At 45.5% G+C, this 19,996-nt stretch overlaps 1 protein-coding gene across 3 annotated transcripts in view; it reads right to left on the reverse strand.

Annotated features, from left to right (window-relative positions):
• PTH1R (parathyroid hormone 1 receptor) overlaps positions 1–19,996 on the reverse strand; it is a 156,392-nt gene that overhangs the window by 25,826 nt on the left and 110,570 nt on the right. For all 3 annotated transcript variants that reach the window (XM_069959165.1, XM_069959167.1, XM_069959166.1), the window contains exons 3-8: positions 19,234–19,344; positions 17,471–17,589; positions 10,607–10,701; positions 9,142–9,328; positions 7,752–7,905; positions 6,898–6,958 (exon numbers count right to left, since the gene is read on the reverse strand). In XM_069959165.1, coding sequence (XP_069815266.1) covers positions 6,898–6,958; positions 7,752–7,905; positions 9,142–9,328; positions 10,607–10,701; positions 17,471–17,589; positions 19,234–19,344 — 727 coding nt within the window. The remainder of the gene's footprint in view (positions 1–6,897; positions 6,959–7,751; positions 7,906–9,141; positions 9,329–10,606; positions 10,702–17,470; positions 17,590–19,233; positions 19,345–19,996) is intronic.

Below are 19,996 nucleotides of genomic sequence, written 5' to 3' on the forward strand. Positions count from 1 at the left end.
TGGTGCGATGACGGAAGGGCCTGCAGGGGATGTCGAATCCTCTCTCCCTGGGGAACGTATTTCCTTTGGGGGGAGGATCTGCCCAGAGTCAGAGGACGAGGAAAATGTAAATAAAGGGGACATGGATACATCCGTTTCACTAAAAAGAGGTAAACCATCATCAGATGAGGAAGGTGGCGGGCAGGATGGAAAGGATAGTGGGAAAAAGAAAGCCGTCTAACTCAATCACCCATGATGGTGGCACCCTCTCCGTTGACGCTGGCTTCCATTAATGTAGCCAGCATTAAATCAGATACAGCTAGATTTGCGGCCTATGATTATTTTGCTTATGTTAAAGCTGACATTTTGTTTTTGCAGGAGACCAGGCTAACAGACATGTCATCTATATTTAAAGCCAGAAGGGAATAGAGGAATGGGCCCTCCTACTGGTCTCTTGCGGCCGAGCCGTATAGCGGGGTGGCGGTCCTTTTTGCCGCACTGGTAGAATGCCGACGGGTTATTGAGTTAGAAATGGGGAGGTGCCTGATTCTAGATGTCCTCATGAAGGGACAAGAACTTTGCCTTATTAACATCTATGGTCCACAGTCCAAGTGGGATCGGAAGTGTCTCTTTATGAGGATCAAGCCCTATCTTTTTACAAGTCGGCAGGTGGTCTTTGGAGGGGACTTCAATGCTGTCACGAGGCCCCAGGATAGAGGAGGTTCCAGAGACAAGCTGACTTATGATTGCGTCGCCCTGAATAGTATAGCTAGTGAGGCTCGCCTGGTGGATGTTCACATCCGGCATACACCAGGCCACGCGGGATTCACCTATCATAGGGGTAGTTGTAGGTCCAGGATAGACAGGTTTTATTTAAAGGAGGAAGCCGTCTCTTCAGCGGTTTCCGTTGTTGAGGTGGAGTTCTCCGACCACTGTTTAATTTTGTTTTCTCTGAATGTTACAGAGACCCCCCGGATGGGTAGAGGCTACTGGAAGCTCAATTCGTCTCTCTTGGAAGAAGCGGAAATAAGACAGTCCTTTGAGGATTTTCTTCAGAGCCAGGTACCATTGCTGGGCCTTTGTAGCAGTAAGTCAGAGTGGTGGGAGATGTTCAAAAAAAGGGTTGCGAGATTCTTCCGCCAGCTCTCGAGCCTCAGGAGTCTGGACAGGTATCGCCTGTACCAGGACCTGAGGAAGAAACTTGAACGTCTTGTCTCGACTGGAGGTAGTCGTGATGATATCTCCAGAGTGAAAGCCTTGCTAATGAAGTGCCAGTATGATAGACACGCATCTTTGGTTTTTGAGAGGGACTACGGGAAGTACCGCTCGCCCGACCCTTACAGAAACTGCAAGATGTCCGTGAGTAGTAAAATCGTCTCAGGACTGATTGATAGTACAGGATCCCTGAAAAGGTCCAGATCAGGGATCCTGGAGGTCGTCAGATCCTTTTACTCGCACCTCTTGGGAAGGAAGGATCTTGATCGGGATAAGGCCTCAGCTTTCTTGACTGAAACCGTCCCTGAACCAGGGGTAGACCCCTCTCTTGACGTTTTGACAGAGATGATCCAAGAAGAGGAAGTCAGGGTGGCTATTGATGGTCTTGCCCTCAAGAAGTCACCCGGTCCAGATGGCTTAACATCTGAGTTCTATAAGACCTTTAAGGACACTTTGGTACCCCTCTTGACTGAGGTATTTAATGAGTGTCTCTCCTTGGGCACTCTGCCGAGGTCAATGAGGAGGTCAGCCTTGATCATCTTGTCAAAGGGTAAAGACCCGTCCCGCATTGAGAATTGGCGTCCCATAGCTCTTCTCAATTCGGACAGAAAGATTCTGGCAAAAGTGCTGTTTAATCGGCTGGTGAAGTTTGCACCCCAGCTCCTTTCGGGGGCCCAGCATTGCTCTGTTCCAGGCCGCAGTACCTTTAGCACTGTGCTCGGTGTCCGGGAGGCTGTGGAGCAGGGTAGGGCGGGTCACTGGAAGGGGTACTTGCTGTCCTTGGATCAGGCAAAAGCGTTTGATCGGGTTAACCACGAGTACCTCTGGTCTGTCCTTCTGAGATATGGCTTGCCAGGGGTTTTTGTTGATTGGCTTAAGACCATGTATGCAGGCGCAGAGAGTTTCCCGCTTGTGAATGGTTGGATTGGCCGCTCTTTTGAGGTTGGGTCTGGTGTCCGTCAGGGTTGCCCTTTGAGCCCACTGTTGTACGTGTTTGCAGTTGATCCTTTCCTTAGGGGGATTGATTGTGGACCATTGGCAGGGGTGAGAATGGACCCTGCGGTGCCGGATTCCACTCTGAGGGTGGTAGCGTACGCCGATGATGTCACCATATTCGTCTCCTCGCAAGAGGAGGTGCAGTGTGTGATGTCAGAGGTGGAGTGCTACTCAGAGGCATCTGGGTCCAAGATCAACCAGGATAAGTGTGAGAGTCTCTGGCTGGGAGGTGGAGATCCTGGATTTGATCTCCCGGACACCCTTCCAGAGCCCCAGGAGTTTGCAAAAGTTCTCGGCATCGAATTCGGCCAAGGGGATTACCCCAAACAAAACTGGGACAGCAGGCTTAAGATCGCCGCTCAGAGGGTGGATCAGTAGAAGGGTTGGTCTTTGACCCTCAGGGAAAGGGTTAACCTGATCAAAACTTTCCTACTCCCTTTGCTGATATATCTGGGCAGTGTTTGCATTTTGCCAGAGCCGCTCTGGACTTGAGTCTACAGTGTGTTCTTCCAACTGTTATGGGGGAATAGACTGAACCTAGTCAAGAGGGAGGTTACTTACCGTACGAGGAGACAAGGGGGGTTGTGTATGGTCAACCCCGTGGTGTTCCTGGTGAATACCTTTCTTAAGACCAACATTGCAAACCTCTGGAAAAAGAGGGCTCCTCCGTGGGTATTCTCCTGTAGGGGATGGTTTCGGCCTTTCTTCCAGGAATGGGAGACAGGAGGGCAAGTGAAGGATCTCCGCACACCACACGGGCATCTTCCGGCTTATGCTACCCTGGTTCTGAAGGTCATTCGTTGGTGGGGTTTTGGGATGTGGGAGATTAGGACTCTGTCGAGGAAATTCCTTGACAATAGGGTCCTGTCATCCCATTTCCAAAAACCGCTGGCGCTCAAGGATTGCCCAAGTCGGGATCTGGAGGTTGGTTTGGGCCTATTGAATTCCATCAGGATCCCCTTGAAGTTTTGGGACTTGGCTTGGCGCTGCTTCCATGGGAAACTGTATGTGAGGGACAATCTGAAGTGCAGGAGCTCTGAGGATCGGGGATGTCCCTGGGAGGAGTGTGGAGGCATGCTGGAAAGCATGGAGCATTTTCTGCTTCATTGTCCCTTCAATACAGAGGTTTACAACAGGGTGGGCGCTTCCATCGGGTGGCCCAGGTTGGCCCGTCTCTCCTATGCGGAATGGGCCTATGGAGCATTCAGAAACCTTGGTGGCTGGGACCGGAGCACTTTATTCCTAGTCAGCATAGTGGTCAGGTACCACACGTGGAGTGCACGGTGTTTAGTATCGACGCAGCGTAAAATCCTCCCTGTGGATGAGGTGGTTAGGGGCACAGCGCCCCCTGTGGATGAGGTGGTTAGGGGCACACTCTGTGACCTGGTAAAGGTGCGTTCTTTGGAGTACGAGAGGCTGGGGGCTGGTAGGGCCTCTTGTCTTTGGAGGGGCTCTGCCTATAAGGTTCCTTAGCCTTCGTCTCCTCTCCTGGTGGTGGGCTGATGCTGGCACCTTAGTCTTTTGTTTTGTGCTGTAGGGATACTGGAGTATAGGGCTTGCAGGCGCTGAACTTGGGCTTTCGGGCTGTGTGTGGGGCTGAGAAGTCTCATTGTTGGGTTTAGTATGTTATATATTTTTTCAAAAGTTTGTATTGTGATTGTCTTTGTGATTATCTTTGTATGTTTGTATAAATTGTATATACTGTATATATTATATATGTTTTGTTTGCACCTGGGGTTCGGGTTTAGTGCTAGGTTGGGTGGTGGGAAAAAAGGGGGGAGGGGGCTTCTGTGGGACTTTGTTGGGACTTTTATATAAAATCCTGGGCTGGTTCATGGACGTCCGTGATCATGTACTGGGGGCATGGGATGCGGGACCAGCTCAGGGCCAAAAAAATAAATAAAAAAATATTATATGTATTGTTTAGTTGTAGGTTATTATTTTGCATTGTGTCTTGTTTAGTTTTAGTTTATTTGTGTAATGATGTCTTGTTTAGTTGGTGTTGGGTTGAGTAGAATTATGTCTGTGGTATTAGGTTGTGCACAATGCAACTGGGCCAGGGGGTTCTCATTTAGTTATTTATATAGGTGTATAGTATATAGTGGTGTATTGTATATAGGTGTGTTTATAAGTGTATAGTATATAGTAGTATATATAGGTTTGTATATAGTAGTGTATATAGTTTATTAATATGTTTAGCTAAATAGTTTATATTGTGTATATATTGTATATAGGTATATGGGTGTATATATTGTATATAGGTATATGGGTGTATATATTGTATATAGGTATATGGGTGTATATAGGTTGTATGTGTGGAAGAATGAGTGTGGGGATGGGCCGGTGGTTTATGTTATGGTTTCATTTTCTATTGTTTTGTTCTGGTCAGATATGGTGTGTTATTTCTGTATTTATTTATTGTTATGTTTAAAATTTTAATAAAAGAAATACAGGATGTAACTCAGGATCAGTACAGGATCAGTAATGTAATGTATGTATACGGTGACCCCACCAGCAGAATAGTGAGCGCAGCTCTGGAGTATAATACAGGAGGTTCTCAGGGATTCTGGTGATTAATTCTTTATGTGACCTGTAAGTGACAGGTATCCATGGGGCACATAATGAAGTGATATATATCATTGCTTTCTTTATACTTTGTATCCATCATTAGAGGAGATGCGGCTGCAGACTGATGTATACTGATTATATCTGGAGGAATTAGGATAATGATCACAGCTGCTTCATCTCTAATAATCTGCAGACAATCAATACTTGTCTTGTGATGTTAAACATCAAGGCGACGTTTCTTGGCGTCTGACCATGTAGAGCCCAATACAGTTCAACGTAGAGACGGCGAGCGGCCTGATGAAGTTTTTAGAACTTCCTCCCTTGTCTGCATCGATTGCTGAGAGCTTTCAGTTCCAGGACCGAAACTAAACTCAAGATCTTACAAACGTAAATCGATAGAAGACGAGGACTTTCATGTAAACAAAGTAATTTGTCTCATAACTTTGGGCGCTCAATAATTCTCAGAAGGTGCAAAGTGTCTGTGATAATGTTCCTGCTGTGACATTGTGCATCAGATCAGAGCGATCTCCAGGAGCCAAGAAAGAACTGCAGCATTGTATCTTATGCAACCCGTCTGCATCTCCGCACCATCTCTGACAGAATCCATCTACATAAACAGCGCAATCACTGACTACATACATTACTGATCCTCTACTGATCCTGAGTTACATCCTGTATTGTACTCCAGAGCTGCACTCACTATTCTGCTGGTGAGGTCACTGTGTACATATATTACATTACTTATCATGAGTTACATTCTGTATTATACTCCAGAGCTGCACTCACTATTCAGCTGGTGGGGTCACTGTGTACATACATTACATTACTGATCCTGAGTTACATCCTGTATTATACTCCAGAGCGGCACTCACTATTCTGCTGGTGAGGTCACTGTGTACATACATTACATTACTGATCCTGAGTTACATCCTGTATATAGTCAAGAGCTGCACTCACTATTCTGCTGGTGAGGTCACTGTGTACATACATTACATTACTGATCCTGAGTTACATCCTTTATTATACTCCAGAGCTGCACTCACTATTCTGCGGTGAGGTCACTGTGTACATACATTACATTACTGATCCTGAGTTACATCCTGTATATAGTCAAGAGCTGCACTCACTATTCTGCTGGTGGGGTCACTGTGTACATATATTACATTACCTATCCTGTACTGATCCTGAGTTATTATACTCCAGAGCTGCACTCACTATTCTGTTGGTGCGGTCACTGTGTACATATATTACATTACCTATCCTGTACTGATCCTGAGTTATTATACTCCAGAGCTGCACTCACTATTCTGTTGGTGCGGTCACTGTGTACATATATTATATTACCTAATCCCTACTGATCCTGAGTTATTATACTCCAGAGCTGCACTCACTATTCTGTTGGTGCGGTCACTGTGTACATATATTATATTACCTAATCCCTACTGATCCTGAGTTATTATACTCCAGAGCTGCACTCACTATTCTGTTGGTGCGGTCACTGTGTACATACATTACATTACTTATCCTTGCCTTCCCCCGAGCAGGTGCAGATGTGTTGTACCAGGCGCAGAGTCGGCCGGCATGCACCTCTTTGTAAATTCAGCTGGAAAAAGGGGACGGGGCTTTATCTAAGGGCCCTATTCCACCGGACGATTATCGTTCGCATAATCGTTAACGATTAACGATCTTAAACGACCGCTATTGCGAAAGACCTGAAAACGTTCACTCATTTCCATGGAACGATAATCGTTACTTATGATCGTATTTGCGATCGTTTTTTCTTCGATATTGCGTTCGTATCTACTGTGAACGATCGAGCGACGTCTTATTCAATGTGAACAATTTGCGAACGAGCCACGATAAAAATAGGTCCAGGTCTTATAAAGCGATCAACGATTTCTTGTTCGGTTGTTAATCGTTAACTGCGTTTCAACCGAACGATTATTGTTTAGATTCGAACAATTTAACGATAATCTGAACGATAATCGTCGGGTGGAATAGGGCCCTTAGACTGTCGTACGAGTGCGACTTGATAAATAATCTTGATAAATATTCCCCACTGTGTCCAGACATTAGATCCTGATATAAGACGTATTACTGATCATATATATCAGACATCCTGTAGGTTCTGTTACTCACTCTGTGTCGGCCAGTGTGGCTCTCTCCCGCGCCCAAATAGCAACAAATACTGCAGGGACACCTGTAGTAAGGAGAGAGAGAAGATAAGGGGCATATATCAACTGCTCACTGCATAGGAACTCTGCACTTCATGGCTTTGCTGAATAGTCTGGGACATGATCTGCAGAGTCATGTCACCATCATCAAACTCCTATCCTGACTGATATCCCAGTGTTTGGCTGATACATATTACACCACACACACACACAGCCAGATTACAGTAAAGTATAAACCTACTACAGTACATACACACTACACAAGGAATCCATCAACTCTACAAACCAAGAACTGCTGATAGTGACTCATATAACATCCACATTGTATGCGCTGTGCAAACTGATGACCCACACACAGTGTGTACAATGCAGGTGCTACAGAGCCAGATCCGGTCTGACACACAAACCTACTGATATACAAGATGTGTAACCCCATAAGTATCTTACAGTAATATCCATAGGGTCAGTATTATAGTAGTTATATTCTTGTATATAGGAGCAGTATTATAGTAGTTATATTCTTCTTTATAGGAGCAGTATTATAGCAGTTATATTCTTGTATATAGGAGCAGTATTATAGTAGTTATATTCTTGTATATAGGGGCAGTATTATAGTAGTTATATTCTTGTATATAGGGGCAGTATTATAGTAGTTATATACTTGTATATAGGAGCAGTATTATAGTAGTTATATTCTTGTATATAGGAGCAGCATTATAGTAGTTATATACTTGTATATAGGAGCAGTATTATAGTGGATATATACTTGTACATGGGAGCAGTCTCCTCTTTCCTTGTGGTTACATAGAGAACACTTACCCCATCCAAACAGTGTGAACCCCCAAAGGTATTTTTTATCAGAGAAAAAAGCCATAAATATGAGACAATGGAGATAAAGTCCTTCCACGAGGATCCAGTAGTAGTTGGTGGCCAAAAAGTAAAGGAAAAAAGTGACAACAACTTTACACCCGATCTAAAGAGAAACAAATGGACAGAAGTGAAATTGCTTTATATTTCTTCACAACTATTTGACTTCATTTCTAATAGTTCTATAAATATTATCATATCATCAAAAATTTTATAAAATCTATAAGAACATAGGTGCAAAAATACAGGTGGTCCTCGGGTTACAACGGTCTCGAGTTACATCGTTTCGTGGTTACAACGCTTTATTCGACGCCTTATTCCGACTTACACGGTATCGACGTAACTCGAATACATGCAGCGGCAGAAGAATACAGTACAATACTATACTGGTACAGTACTCAGTTATGCGGTTCTAGACTGAGGATATTGATAATTATGTAGGGTACTATGTTAGGATAGGCTAAGTGTTTACAGGACAGTACTGTTGTTATGGTACAGTATTGTATAAACATATGATCCGACTTACATCGAAATTCGGTTTACAACGCTGCGTAAGAACGGATCACTGACGTAAGTCGAGGACTACCTGTAATCTATAATTTTTCTTGTCTATATAGGCTGAGGCCTGACACACAGATAACTCCTGATCCCTTGCCCATAGACCCTACTCTTCACGCTGTCCTATAACTATGTTCCACTCTTCCACCCATTGCATATATAGACTCTATGGTTTCACAGTTGGCAGCGTTACACCCTATTCCTGAACCTCTACAGCTCAGCAATAGAATCTAATAGCAAGGAACTTTCTTTGCTTCAAATTTAAAGGGGTACGCTCACATTTTTTTTTCTTTATGTCATCAGGTTTTAGAAAGTTAAACAGATTTTTAATATAATTCTATTATATATAAATCTCAAGTCTTTCAGTACCTATCAGCTGCTGTATGTCCTGCTGGACGTGGTGTCTTTTCTCCAGTCTGACACAGGGCTCTCTGCTGCCACCTCTGTCCATGTCAGGAACTGTCCAGAGCAGGAAGGACAGTTCCTGACATAGAAAGAGGTGGCAGCAGAGAGAGCTGTGTCAGAATAGAAAGAATACACCACTTCCTGCAGGACATACAGCAGCTGATAAGTAGTGGACGACTAGAGATTTTTTTTTTAAAGTAATTTACAGATCTATATAACTTTTTGACACCAGTTGATCAGAAAGCTTTTTTTTCTGCTGGGGTACCCCTTTTAAATAGAAGAAAATGCTTAATATTGTATTAAAACCAATTAAAATAAATAAATAAATAAATAATGTAAAAAAAATATATATATTTTTTAGCAATTGTTCATCACTCACAAACTGGGACTTGTCCGTTGCAGGCGCCTGTGTCATCGACTTCAAGTCAGTTCCAGAGAAATGTTCCATTTCCTCAAAAGATTTTCCTGAATACAGAACTATGTCTTTCACGAAGATACTGATGGCTCGGAGCATGAAGGACACGAAGAGGTGCATGTGGATGTAGTTTCTAGTGCAGTGCAGCCGCCTGGGGGGAAAGAAAACGTAGATCTCAGGAGGTTTTTGTTAAGTTGTCACCTGGTCTTGGCCACTTAGCTAGCCCCTGCCATCACCTTAAGTAAGAGGCCAATTCATATCCATCACTATAATCTGCTCAGTAAAGTGGAGGAGAATGGAAGGTAATGAGGGAGTCATTGGCCTCAGCATGACCAGGCAGCATAACACCGCCATCTCCATCAACATTCCATATACCGCTATTGATTCCTTGTTTGTTCTATCCAGAAGCCGGGTCGATATCACAGTCACTTCTGATTAAACCCGAATGTAGGAAATCATGGAACGGTCAACGTCTCGCAATGTTCTTAAGAATTCTCCACGTTGGTCTTATAGATCTTAAGTGTTCTGCTCGCCGGCTCTCGGCATTACAACTTTTCTGGACTAAAACTTTACCGAACAATGAACTGATGATGGGAATAAGTAACGGAGCTGCCTCTCAACCCGTGGTAGAGCAGAAGCATTCATCATCAGCTGAAGACCTTGATGGAGGGCAGTGGTTCCAACATGATGGTCCGGCATCTGTGTTCTATGTTTCTATTGTGAGTTTGGCCGATAGTATAAAGTCTCCTGACTCTCTATGACAGATGGTGTTCATGAGTGGAGAGAGGGGTCAAACGTGTTCTCAGTAGGAGAAGCCGTTGCCTGGGCTGTCTGGATGCTGCATACCCCTCCTCCCCCCATCATAGTACTGATCATTCATGTGTGTAGGAAGGAGGGGAGAGATATGACATTCAAGTCTGATCGTTCGGCATATAAATACCAGTGGCTAAGGACTTTGGATACAGCCCTAGGGAGTCCTGGAAAACATGGATACAGGCATAGGCCATGTTCCCACTTTGTAAGACACCGGCCAGGGAGGTGAGTGGACGTCTTTTCCCTCAGCCACCTCCTCCCCGATCCCAGCACAAAAAGGCCCCCACCGCTGGAGTACCCCTTTAATAGCCAAGCCAGACCCCCCCAGCAGGACGAGTCGCTCATCTGCTTTGGATGATTACAATATATCTTATTAAAGAGAACGCCTCCTGGCTGATTATATTCTCCATCTGCAACATCTCATGCACGATGCGCCCAACATGGGAACAAAAGTGAAGTTTTGTTTCTAAAGTTCAAGGACTGAGTCTTGGACGAGCTCGGAGGGAAAGGAGCATCCTGACATTTTATTCTCAAGTGTTTCCTGAGAACGTCGCTGATTGTGAATTCATTTCATGGTTATAACGAGACAAGTGGAAGCGGAGAGAGAGGCACTCACCTGAAGTATCCTAAAATGAGGACGGCGACAGTCAGGGATCCCAGAGAGATGGAATAGCCGATGGTGTAGATCAGGTGAAGACGCTCAAACACGTCCTGCAGAGAATAGAGAGAAGGTCAGAGAGCGCGGACATGGGGGGCAGGAGAGCGCGGCCCGTCATACAACGGGAGCCGCCATGGACATGTGACACCATCACACTACAGGGTATCACAGGGCTTGTCTCATTGTTACCTGAGAAGACCACAACAAAACCAAACCCTGACCACACCAAGAGTCCTAGCCATAGTATACATGCTGAAGGCTTTTCTCACTTCGATCATTATGGCCGATCCACAGGCCACGTCTGATAGATGAGGGTCTGACCTCTGTTACCAACACCAGTCTGTTAAACAAGGGCTCCTTAGCCTCATCCGGCCTGGTTGTGGAGGCTGGAGGTGCTGGAGCTACATTACTTCCTTAGCGTTACTATATACATGTATCATTTAAAGGGGAACTCCAGATTTTTTTTTTTTTCAGATCAACTGGTACCTGTAAGTAGAGCACTTCTATTTAAAAATCTTAAGCTTTCATGTACTTATCAGCTGCTGTATGTCCGGCGGGAAGTGCTATATACTTTCTAGTTGAAAATAATGCTCTCTGCTGCCAACTCTGTCCATGTCCAGATCAGTAGCAAATCCCCATAGAAAACTTCTCCTGCTCTGGACAGTTCCTGACATGGACAGAGGTGGCAGCAGAGAGCACTGTGTCAGAGTGGGAAGAATACACCATTTTATGCAGGACATACAGCAGCTGAAAAGTACTAAAAGACTTAAGATTTTCAAATAGAAGTACATAGTATTTATGGTTTCTGGTGGATTTCTCATGAACTGAACCAGGGCAAATGTTAGATAGATGGGTGTCTCATCTAGTACTGTTTATCGATGCCCAAATATAACAGCCATACAGTGCCTATATAATATAATCATCTAGTGCCCATATAATACCACCAATATGTTATATATATGGCTATGTAACACCATCATACAGTGCTCATATAACACCACCATACAGTGCTCATATAACACCACCATACAGTGCTCATATAACACCACCATACAGTGCTCATATAACACCACCATACAGTGCTCATATAACACCACCATACAGTGCTCATATAACACCACCATACAGTGCTCATATAATCCATCTATACAATGTTTATATAATACAGTCATACAGTGCTCATATAACATTGCCCTGGTGGCCAGCGGCGCCCTCTTCAGGAGCGCTCTGTGTGTCTGAATGGTATATTCCATCTGCCTGAGAAGTGTCTGACAATATTTTGGTGTCAGAGGCTTCAGATGTTTTGGAGTCCAGGAAGGCGGAAGTTTATTTGTCTTGGTTCAGGTCGACCTTGACCGAGATGCGTCTGACATCAGGATTTGTCCCTGGTGGGCTCCTCAGCCTGGAAACTTTCCATTGTGATTCATGTCGGCTACAAGAAGAGACACAAATGTTTCTGCCTGAAGATTCCCTAACCTCTAGATAGAAGCCGAGGCGAAGCCCCGCGCTGACGTCCGGACCCACATGGTGCAGCGCTGCCGGATTCTGCCCCCGCTATTGCCAAGCCAGATCATGAAAACCACGGCCGGAGGCCGAATAACTGGGATCAAGTGAGAAGCTGGAAAAAGTGACAGCGCACAGACTGCGCACATTGTGCACTTACAGCCGGCTCCATAGAGAAACATCCCGGAGGATTATAGGAAACAATGGCGACTACGACCCCTGATAGAAGAGAAGCTCTCTGTCTCTCTATTACTCTGGTTACTGCTGGTTATCTGGGCCAGGCCATAAGCCACAACGGTGCAGATCCCAGAAGGTACCAAGGGTCATGTTCAGGAATTGCCCCTCAGTGTAGAGTACCTTGACTAGTAAAGATGATCAAGCTTCCTCTACAGAGAAAACAATCTTATTTGCTTAATAACTGGCATCCATCCCACTGATTCAGTCCTTGGTGAGCTGCCTCGTAGTAGTCTCCTCAGGTCCTCAGTCTGTGCTCCCCTCTGTTAAAGGGGTTGTCTAGGATTTTTCAATAAAACAGCAGTGCATGGACCTACGTTGGTGCTGTATATTCTACATACACTTCCATTTTTTACTTACAGCACTTATTGTGTTTTCAGGCGCAGTCACATGACCGCTCTACCTGTGTGTTTTGTACTTCCTGTGATGTCACGATCCCTGCCTGTTTCCTGTTCCTGCCAGTGAGGGAACAGTGAGTCATCAAGTGGGTGGGGGTATGTATGAACATTTCTTTAGCCCAGCCCCTGTAGGAGGAGCTAACATCTGGCGGGGGGGGGGGGGGGTAACAGAGGTTAGCCATGTTTTGGGTGGCACAGAGGTTAGCCATGTTGTGTGTGTGTGTGTGTGTGGGGGGGGGCACAGAAGTTAGCCATGTTTTGGGTGGCACAGAGGCTAGCCATGTTGTGTGTGTGTGTGGGGGGCACAGAAGTTAGCCATGTTTTGGGTGGCACAGAGGCTAGCCATGTTGTGTGTGTGGGGGCGGGGGGCACAGAAGTTAGCCATGTTGTGGGGGGCACAGAGGTTAGCCATGTTGTGTGTGTGTGTGTGTGGGGGGGGGGGGGGCACAGAAGTTAGCCATGTTGTGGGGGGCACAGAGGTTAGCCATGTTGTGTGTGTGTGGGGGGGGGGGCACAGAAGTTAGCCATGTTGTGGGGGGCACAGAGGTTAGCCATGTTGCTTTGTAGTGTTGGGGTCCTGGGATAACATCTGCATGTATGTCCCCCCATATTTGCATATTATCACACACTCCAAAACATTGTGAGCTCCATTGGGGACATGCACCAAAATAAGTGACTACAACCTCTGCACAGCACTGCCGAATAGGTTGGAGCTATATAAATAGAGAAACTATGGGGGGGGGGGGGGGGGGGGTAACTGCACTGCTCCCCTGGCAGTCAGGCATACAACTCTCAACATGTACATGTGTGCTGGGGTTTGTAGTCCTACAACAGATAAAACATTCAAAAAATCTAGTTTATTTGATAATATAAGTAATTGGCAGACACTGAGCCGCCATGCTGCTCATAAGACACTTGTAGAAAGACAGACATTTCCCTGCCTGGGGGTGGAGCTCCAGACATGCCGAGCTGTGATGTCACTGCTGACCCCTCTATGTGACCCGTACATGTCTACAGCACAGACCCGCAGTCCCCTCTCATCCTGGGTCTCCCCTCTTATGTGTAATGGGGGGCACACCAGAATGCCTCACGCTGTGCCCTAACCGATTTGCTGCCGAACACCTGACACATGAATATGAATTACTGGTGTCTGTGACCCGTAGGAAACGTGTGAATAGTGCAGTGGAGAATGACTAACACTTCAGGTCAGGAGACGGAGCAGAAACTAATGTGATGTGTAATAAGGGATCAGCTACATCCGGTGCCTCGGAAACCAGGGCACCAATCCTGCGACCCCATCACCTGTCCATGGAAACGAGGGGGGGTATAAAAGGCAGCACACTAGGTCTTGTCTCAATGTATATATATATAATATTTTTTTTTTTTTTTTTTTTTTTTTTTTTTACACACACACCTGCCTATCTCTCATTTTTCTCAAAAATCCCAAATTCCATATTTACACCATGTTGTCTGGAAAAAAAAAGTATGTGGGGCTGTGCCTTCAGCATGGGAGCTGATGATGCATGAGTGTCTGCTCTTTAAAGGGTTATGTTTTTCTTTCCAATCAGCTTAGGTTAGATCAACTGGTGTCAGAAAGTTATATAGATTTGTAATTTACTTCTATTTAAAAATGTTCCAGGACTTCCTGCACGAAGTTGTGTATTCTTCCCAGTGTGACACAGTGCTCTCTGCTGCCACCTCTGTCCATGTCAGGAACTGTCCAGAGAAGCACCAAATACCCAAAGAAAACTTCTCCTGCTCTGGACAGTTCCTGACATGGACAGAGGTGGCAGCAGGAGAGCACTGTGCCAGACTGGAGAGAATACACCACTTCCTGCAGGACATTCAGCAGTTGATCAATACGGGAAAACATCAGATTTTAAAATAGAAGTCAATTACAAATCTATATAACTTTCTGAAACTGGTTCATTTGAAAGAAAAAGATTTTGAACAGAGTACCCCTTTAAAGGAAAACTATCAGCAGGCTTGTGCTTATGAGTCTTACCGGCGCCTAAGCCCCCCAGAGTACTGTTCGGCCTAGAATATGCATCAGTAAGCGTGAGGATCTGAGGTGGCGGGCAGACTGAACCGTGCTCTGGGGGCTTAGGAACCCTCCCAGTGCTCCAAAGGATCTAATTTGCATATTTATATAGGACTGAATATTTCCAAAACCCTTTCTGTGCTGCAGCATGTAAGTAGAGCAGATGTCTGTTACATGCTGCAGCACAGAGAAGGTTAAAGGGGTTATCCAGCGCTACAAAAACATGGCCACTTTTCCCCCTACTGTTGTCTCCAGTTCAGGTGCTGTTTGCAATTAAGCTCCATTTACTTCAATGGAACTAAGTTTCAAAACCCCACCCAACTTGGAGACAACAGTAGGGGAAAGTGGCCAAGTTTTTGTAGCGCTGGATAACCCCTTTAAAGACCAGGACACTGCAAGGGACAGGCATATCCCCAGCATAAGCAGAGCACTGGCAGGGCATGGAGGCTAAGGGGAGGGTGAGAAGCTATGCTGGAGCCAGGTGAGTATGTGTGCTTGCTATTTCTTTTATACATCTTATCTTATCTATTTATCTATCTATAGCTTATCTTTACACACATATACACTCACCGGCCACTTTATTAGGTACACCTGTCCAACTGCACATTACCACTTAATTTCTAATCAGCCAATCATATGGCGGCAACTCAGTGCATTTAGGCATGTAGACATGGTCAAGACAATCTCCTGCAGTTCAAACCGAGCATCAGTATGGGGAAGAAAGGTGATTTGAGGGCCTTTGAACGTGGCATGGTTGTTGGTGCCAGAAGGGCTGGTCTGAGTATTTCAGAAACTGCTGATCTACTGGGATTTTCACGTACAACCATCTCTAGGGTTTACAGAGAATGGTCTGAAAAAGAAAAAACATCCAGTGAGCGGCAGTTCTGTGGGCGGAAATGCCTTGTTGATGGCAGAGGTCAGAGGAGAATGGGCAGACTGGTTCGAGCTGATAGAAAGGCAACAGTAACTCAAATAGCCAATCGTTACAACCAAGGTAGGCAGAAGAGCATCTCTGAACGCACAGTACGTCCAACTTTGAGGCAGATGGGCTACAGCAGCAGAAGACCACACCGGGTGCCACTCCGCTCAGCTAAGAACAGGAAACTGAGGCTACAATTTGCACAAGCTCATCGAAATTGGACAGTAGAAGATTGGAAAAACGTTGCCTGGTCTGATGAGTCTCGATTTCTGCTGCGACATTCGGATGGTAGGGTCAGAATTTGGCGTCAACAACATGGGGTCCAACCCGTTACTAGCATGGTGTACCTAATAAAGTGGCCGGTGAGTGTATATATATATATATATATATATATATATATATATATATATATATTTAGAACGTGGCGGCGTCTTTGACACCTGCTTCCTTTGTATCATGCTTGGGTGATGACATATTGAGGACAGGACACAGGAGGGGTCCCCGGGCTGCAGACGTGACTCGTCCCCGGTATTAGTCCTGGTTACACGCCTGACTTTCATGTGTTCAGTTGGGTTGTGACGCGTGAAATCTGAGCGTGTAATCTGCGGCTAAACAGCCACATCAGCCACTTCGGCTTCTACACAGGGAACTTTGGCGGAGAGATCTTATTCCCGTCTCCACAGGCGGCTGAACGTGCGGGGAATCAATTACCAGGAACGTTCACCTAAGGGCCCTATTCCACCGGACGATTATCGTTCAGATTATCGTTAAATCGTTCGAATCCAAACGATAATCGTTCGGTTGAAATGCACTTATCGATTAACGACCGAACGAGAAATCGTTGATCGCTTTAAAAGACCTGGACCTATTTTTATCGTTCGCAAAACATTCGCATTAAATAAGACGTCGTTCGGTCGTTCGCAATAGATACGAACGCAATAGCGAAGAATAAACGATCGCAAATACGATCATAAGTAACGGTTATCGTTCCATGGAAATGAGTGAATGTTTTAAGGTCTTTCGCAATAGCGGTCGTTTGAGATTGTTAATCGTTAACGATTATGCGAACGAAAATCGACCGGTGGAATAGGGCCCTAAGTCTCAGAAGTGGTTAAAGGAGACGGACACATATATCGTGTCACATGGTCAAGAGGAGGAGGAGGCCTGAGAATGAGGAATATGGGAATATAGGCCCTGTCTGTCTGTCCTGCCATAACGGCTGTCACCCACAGCTCTATGGCACAACCAAAACAACTTAGCATTCAGGCGGCCGGGAAAGTCATAGATATGTGATGCTGTAAGCCACTAGACCATCAGGGATGGGTGTAGTTCTTAGGTTACTGTACCATAGTAGATATGTGCTACTCTAAGACCCCTAGACCACCAGGGAGATGTACAGCTCTTAGATTACTGTGCCGTAGTAGATATATGATGCAGTAAGCCCCTAGACCACCAGGGACATGTACAGTTCTTAGATTGCTGTGTCATAGTAGATTTATGAGACTTGAAACCACTGGATCAGCAGGGAAGTGTCCAGTCCTCACATTACTGTGCCATAGATATGATGCTGTAAGCCACTGGACCACCAGGGACATGTACAGTTCTCAGATTACTGTACCATAGTAGATATATGATATAGCTCTATCCAGCTCAGAAGCCATTGAAGCCCCCACTTAGGGTTAGGTTAGACTAGATGGGTAGATGTACATATTGTATTGTGTCCTTACTCTTTCCCGGGTCTCATTGGACAGGAACTTTGCGCACTCGGTGTAGTTGGCCCACGTCCGGTTATTTCCCAGCACCAGCTCCCAGCTGCCGTTCATGTCACACCGCCGATAAGCATGACCTGCGGAGACAACATAGAATTTCATAGACATTGTTAGCGCCTCCTATAGCTTACACATTGTACCAGCCCTCTTCATTGCATATGGATCGTCTCATGTGAACAGCCAGCAGCTAAATCCTGTAATCCGGCATTGGTCTCTATGATACCTATCCCTCCTGTAATCCGGCATTGGTCTCTATGATACCTATCCCTCCTGTAATCCGGCATTGGTCTCTATGATACCTATCCCTCCTGTAATCCGGCACTGGTCTCTATGATACCTATCCCTCCTGTAATCCGGCATTGGTCTCTATGATACCTATCCCTCCTGTAATCCGGCATTGGTCTCTATGATACCTATCCCTCCTGTAATCCGGCACTAGTCTCTATGATACCTATCCCTCCTGTAATCCGGCACTGGTCTCTATGATACCTATCCCTCCTGTAATCCGGCACTGGTCTCTATGATACCTATCCCTCCTGTAATCCGGCATTGGTCTCTATGATACCTATCCCTCCTGTAATCCGGCACTGGTCTCTATGATACCTATCCCTCCTGTAATCCGGCACTGGTCTCTATGATACCTATCCCTCCTGTAATCCGGCACTGGTCTCTATGATACCTATCCCTCCTGTAATCCGGCACTGGTCTCTATGATACCTATCCCTCCTGTAATCCGGCACTGGTCTCTATGATACCTATCCCTCCTGTAATCCGGCACTGGTCTCTATGATACCTATCCCTCCTGTAATCCGGCACTGGTCTCTATGATACCTATCCCTCCTGTAATCCGGCACTGGTCTCTATGATACCTATCCCTCCTGTAATCCGGCATTGGTCTCTATGATACCTATCCCTCCTGTAATCCGGCACTGGTCTCTATGATACCTATCCCTCCTGTAATCCAGGATTGGTCTCTATGATACCTATCCCTCCTGTAATCCAGGATTGGTCTCTATAATACCTATCCCTCCTGTAATCCAGGATTGGTCTCTATGATACCTATCCCTCCTGTAATCCAGGATTGGTCTCTATGATACCTATCCCTCCCCCCAGGGATGTAATTTCTCACAATGTATTATAGTGAGGTGGCGGCTGCCCTGCCGTCCTCGCCTCTTATCCGTCAATCTATTGTTAACGCGAGGTCGATGTCGGCGAGGAGAATTAACACGGCTAATGACTCTGATGTGAAGTCTATAGAGAGGAGGCGGATCTCACGGATCAGGCATCGTTCAGCCTCCATTAAACTGATTGATCTATTATACAGAATCACACAGCGGCCGCCCCGGCTTTATACTGTGCTGCTCCTTTCAGGATTAGATATTGTGTCAATTCTTCATTTTTTTTCTTTTGCTAAGAAAACTGTGAGCGAGGATTAGACAGATATAAGAGACGCTCGGGAATCAGAGATCAGAAGAGGGAAATTGCCGGAATATTATCACCAGGTGTGTAACAAGTATCCACAGAGCCCTATAGGGAATTTGGAATGAGCCCCCTCCCCCTCCACAATGAGCAGCAACCTATACCCATTTCTATGCGGTGGGATATAGCTGCTACCCTGTTAGTCACTGCCATACTGCCGGAAATCTGTAAGGAGGTGCCCCATTTATTCTACTAGACGAGAGACAACTGAGGGGAGACGGCACAGCTCGCCTCATCTTTACCTTTATGGTTGAAATCATAGATGTATTTAGGACACAGGACAGACACCATGCTGCCTGGTTTCCCTTCGGGCCAGCATACGATTCCATCCCATTCGGACTGACAGAAGCCATCTGTAAGAGAGAAGAGTAGGAGGGGTGAGTGCCGGAACAAGAGAAAGGAAAGCAATAGAGGACCATCACATATATATATATATATATATATATATATATATATATATATATATATATATATATATATATCACAGTATATGGGGGACAGCACCAGGATCCGCGAGGTACAGCAATACACCATAAGGTGTATTCTGTCCATTCTTCAGCGCTGAGAGAGGAGGAGCGCGAGCCTCCCATAGACTGCCATTACGACACGGAGGCTGGCAGAGCCTAACAAAATGGGAAGGTGATGTTGTTTTGGGTATGAGTTTTTGGGTCTCAGATAAAGAATAATCAATACTGTTGGAGTTGGGTCCTGTCCCCATCTCAGGAGGACCCCGCACCTCGCGGCCACCTGTGACCCCATAATCATATTGACAAGGGCTCCTATATAGTTAATGACGGGGGGAAGCCTTCCCCAGAGCCCCACTTACATTGTATAGACACTTCAGGATGTCTCGTGGTCTCTGCTGGTATTTATGGGAACCTTCGCCGCCCCCCGCGGAGTCATTTGCATCTTTCCATTATCGGGGGATAAAAATAACCTGTAAACATAAAGGATTGGCGGCGCTTTCTCACACAGTTAGGAGCTTTTATTTCTGCCTTCTCGGTG

The sequence above is a fragment of the Dendropsophus ebraccatus genome, chromosome 2, assembly GCF_027789765.1.
Source record: "Dendropsophus ebraccatus isolate aDenEbr1 chromosome 2, aDenEbr1.pat, whole genome shotgun sequence".
Lineage (NCBI taxonomy): Eukaryota > Metazoa > Chordata > Amphibia > Anura > Hylidae > Dendropsophus > Dendropsophus ebraccatus.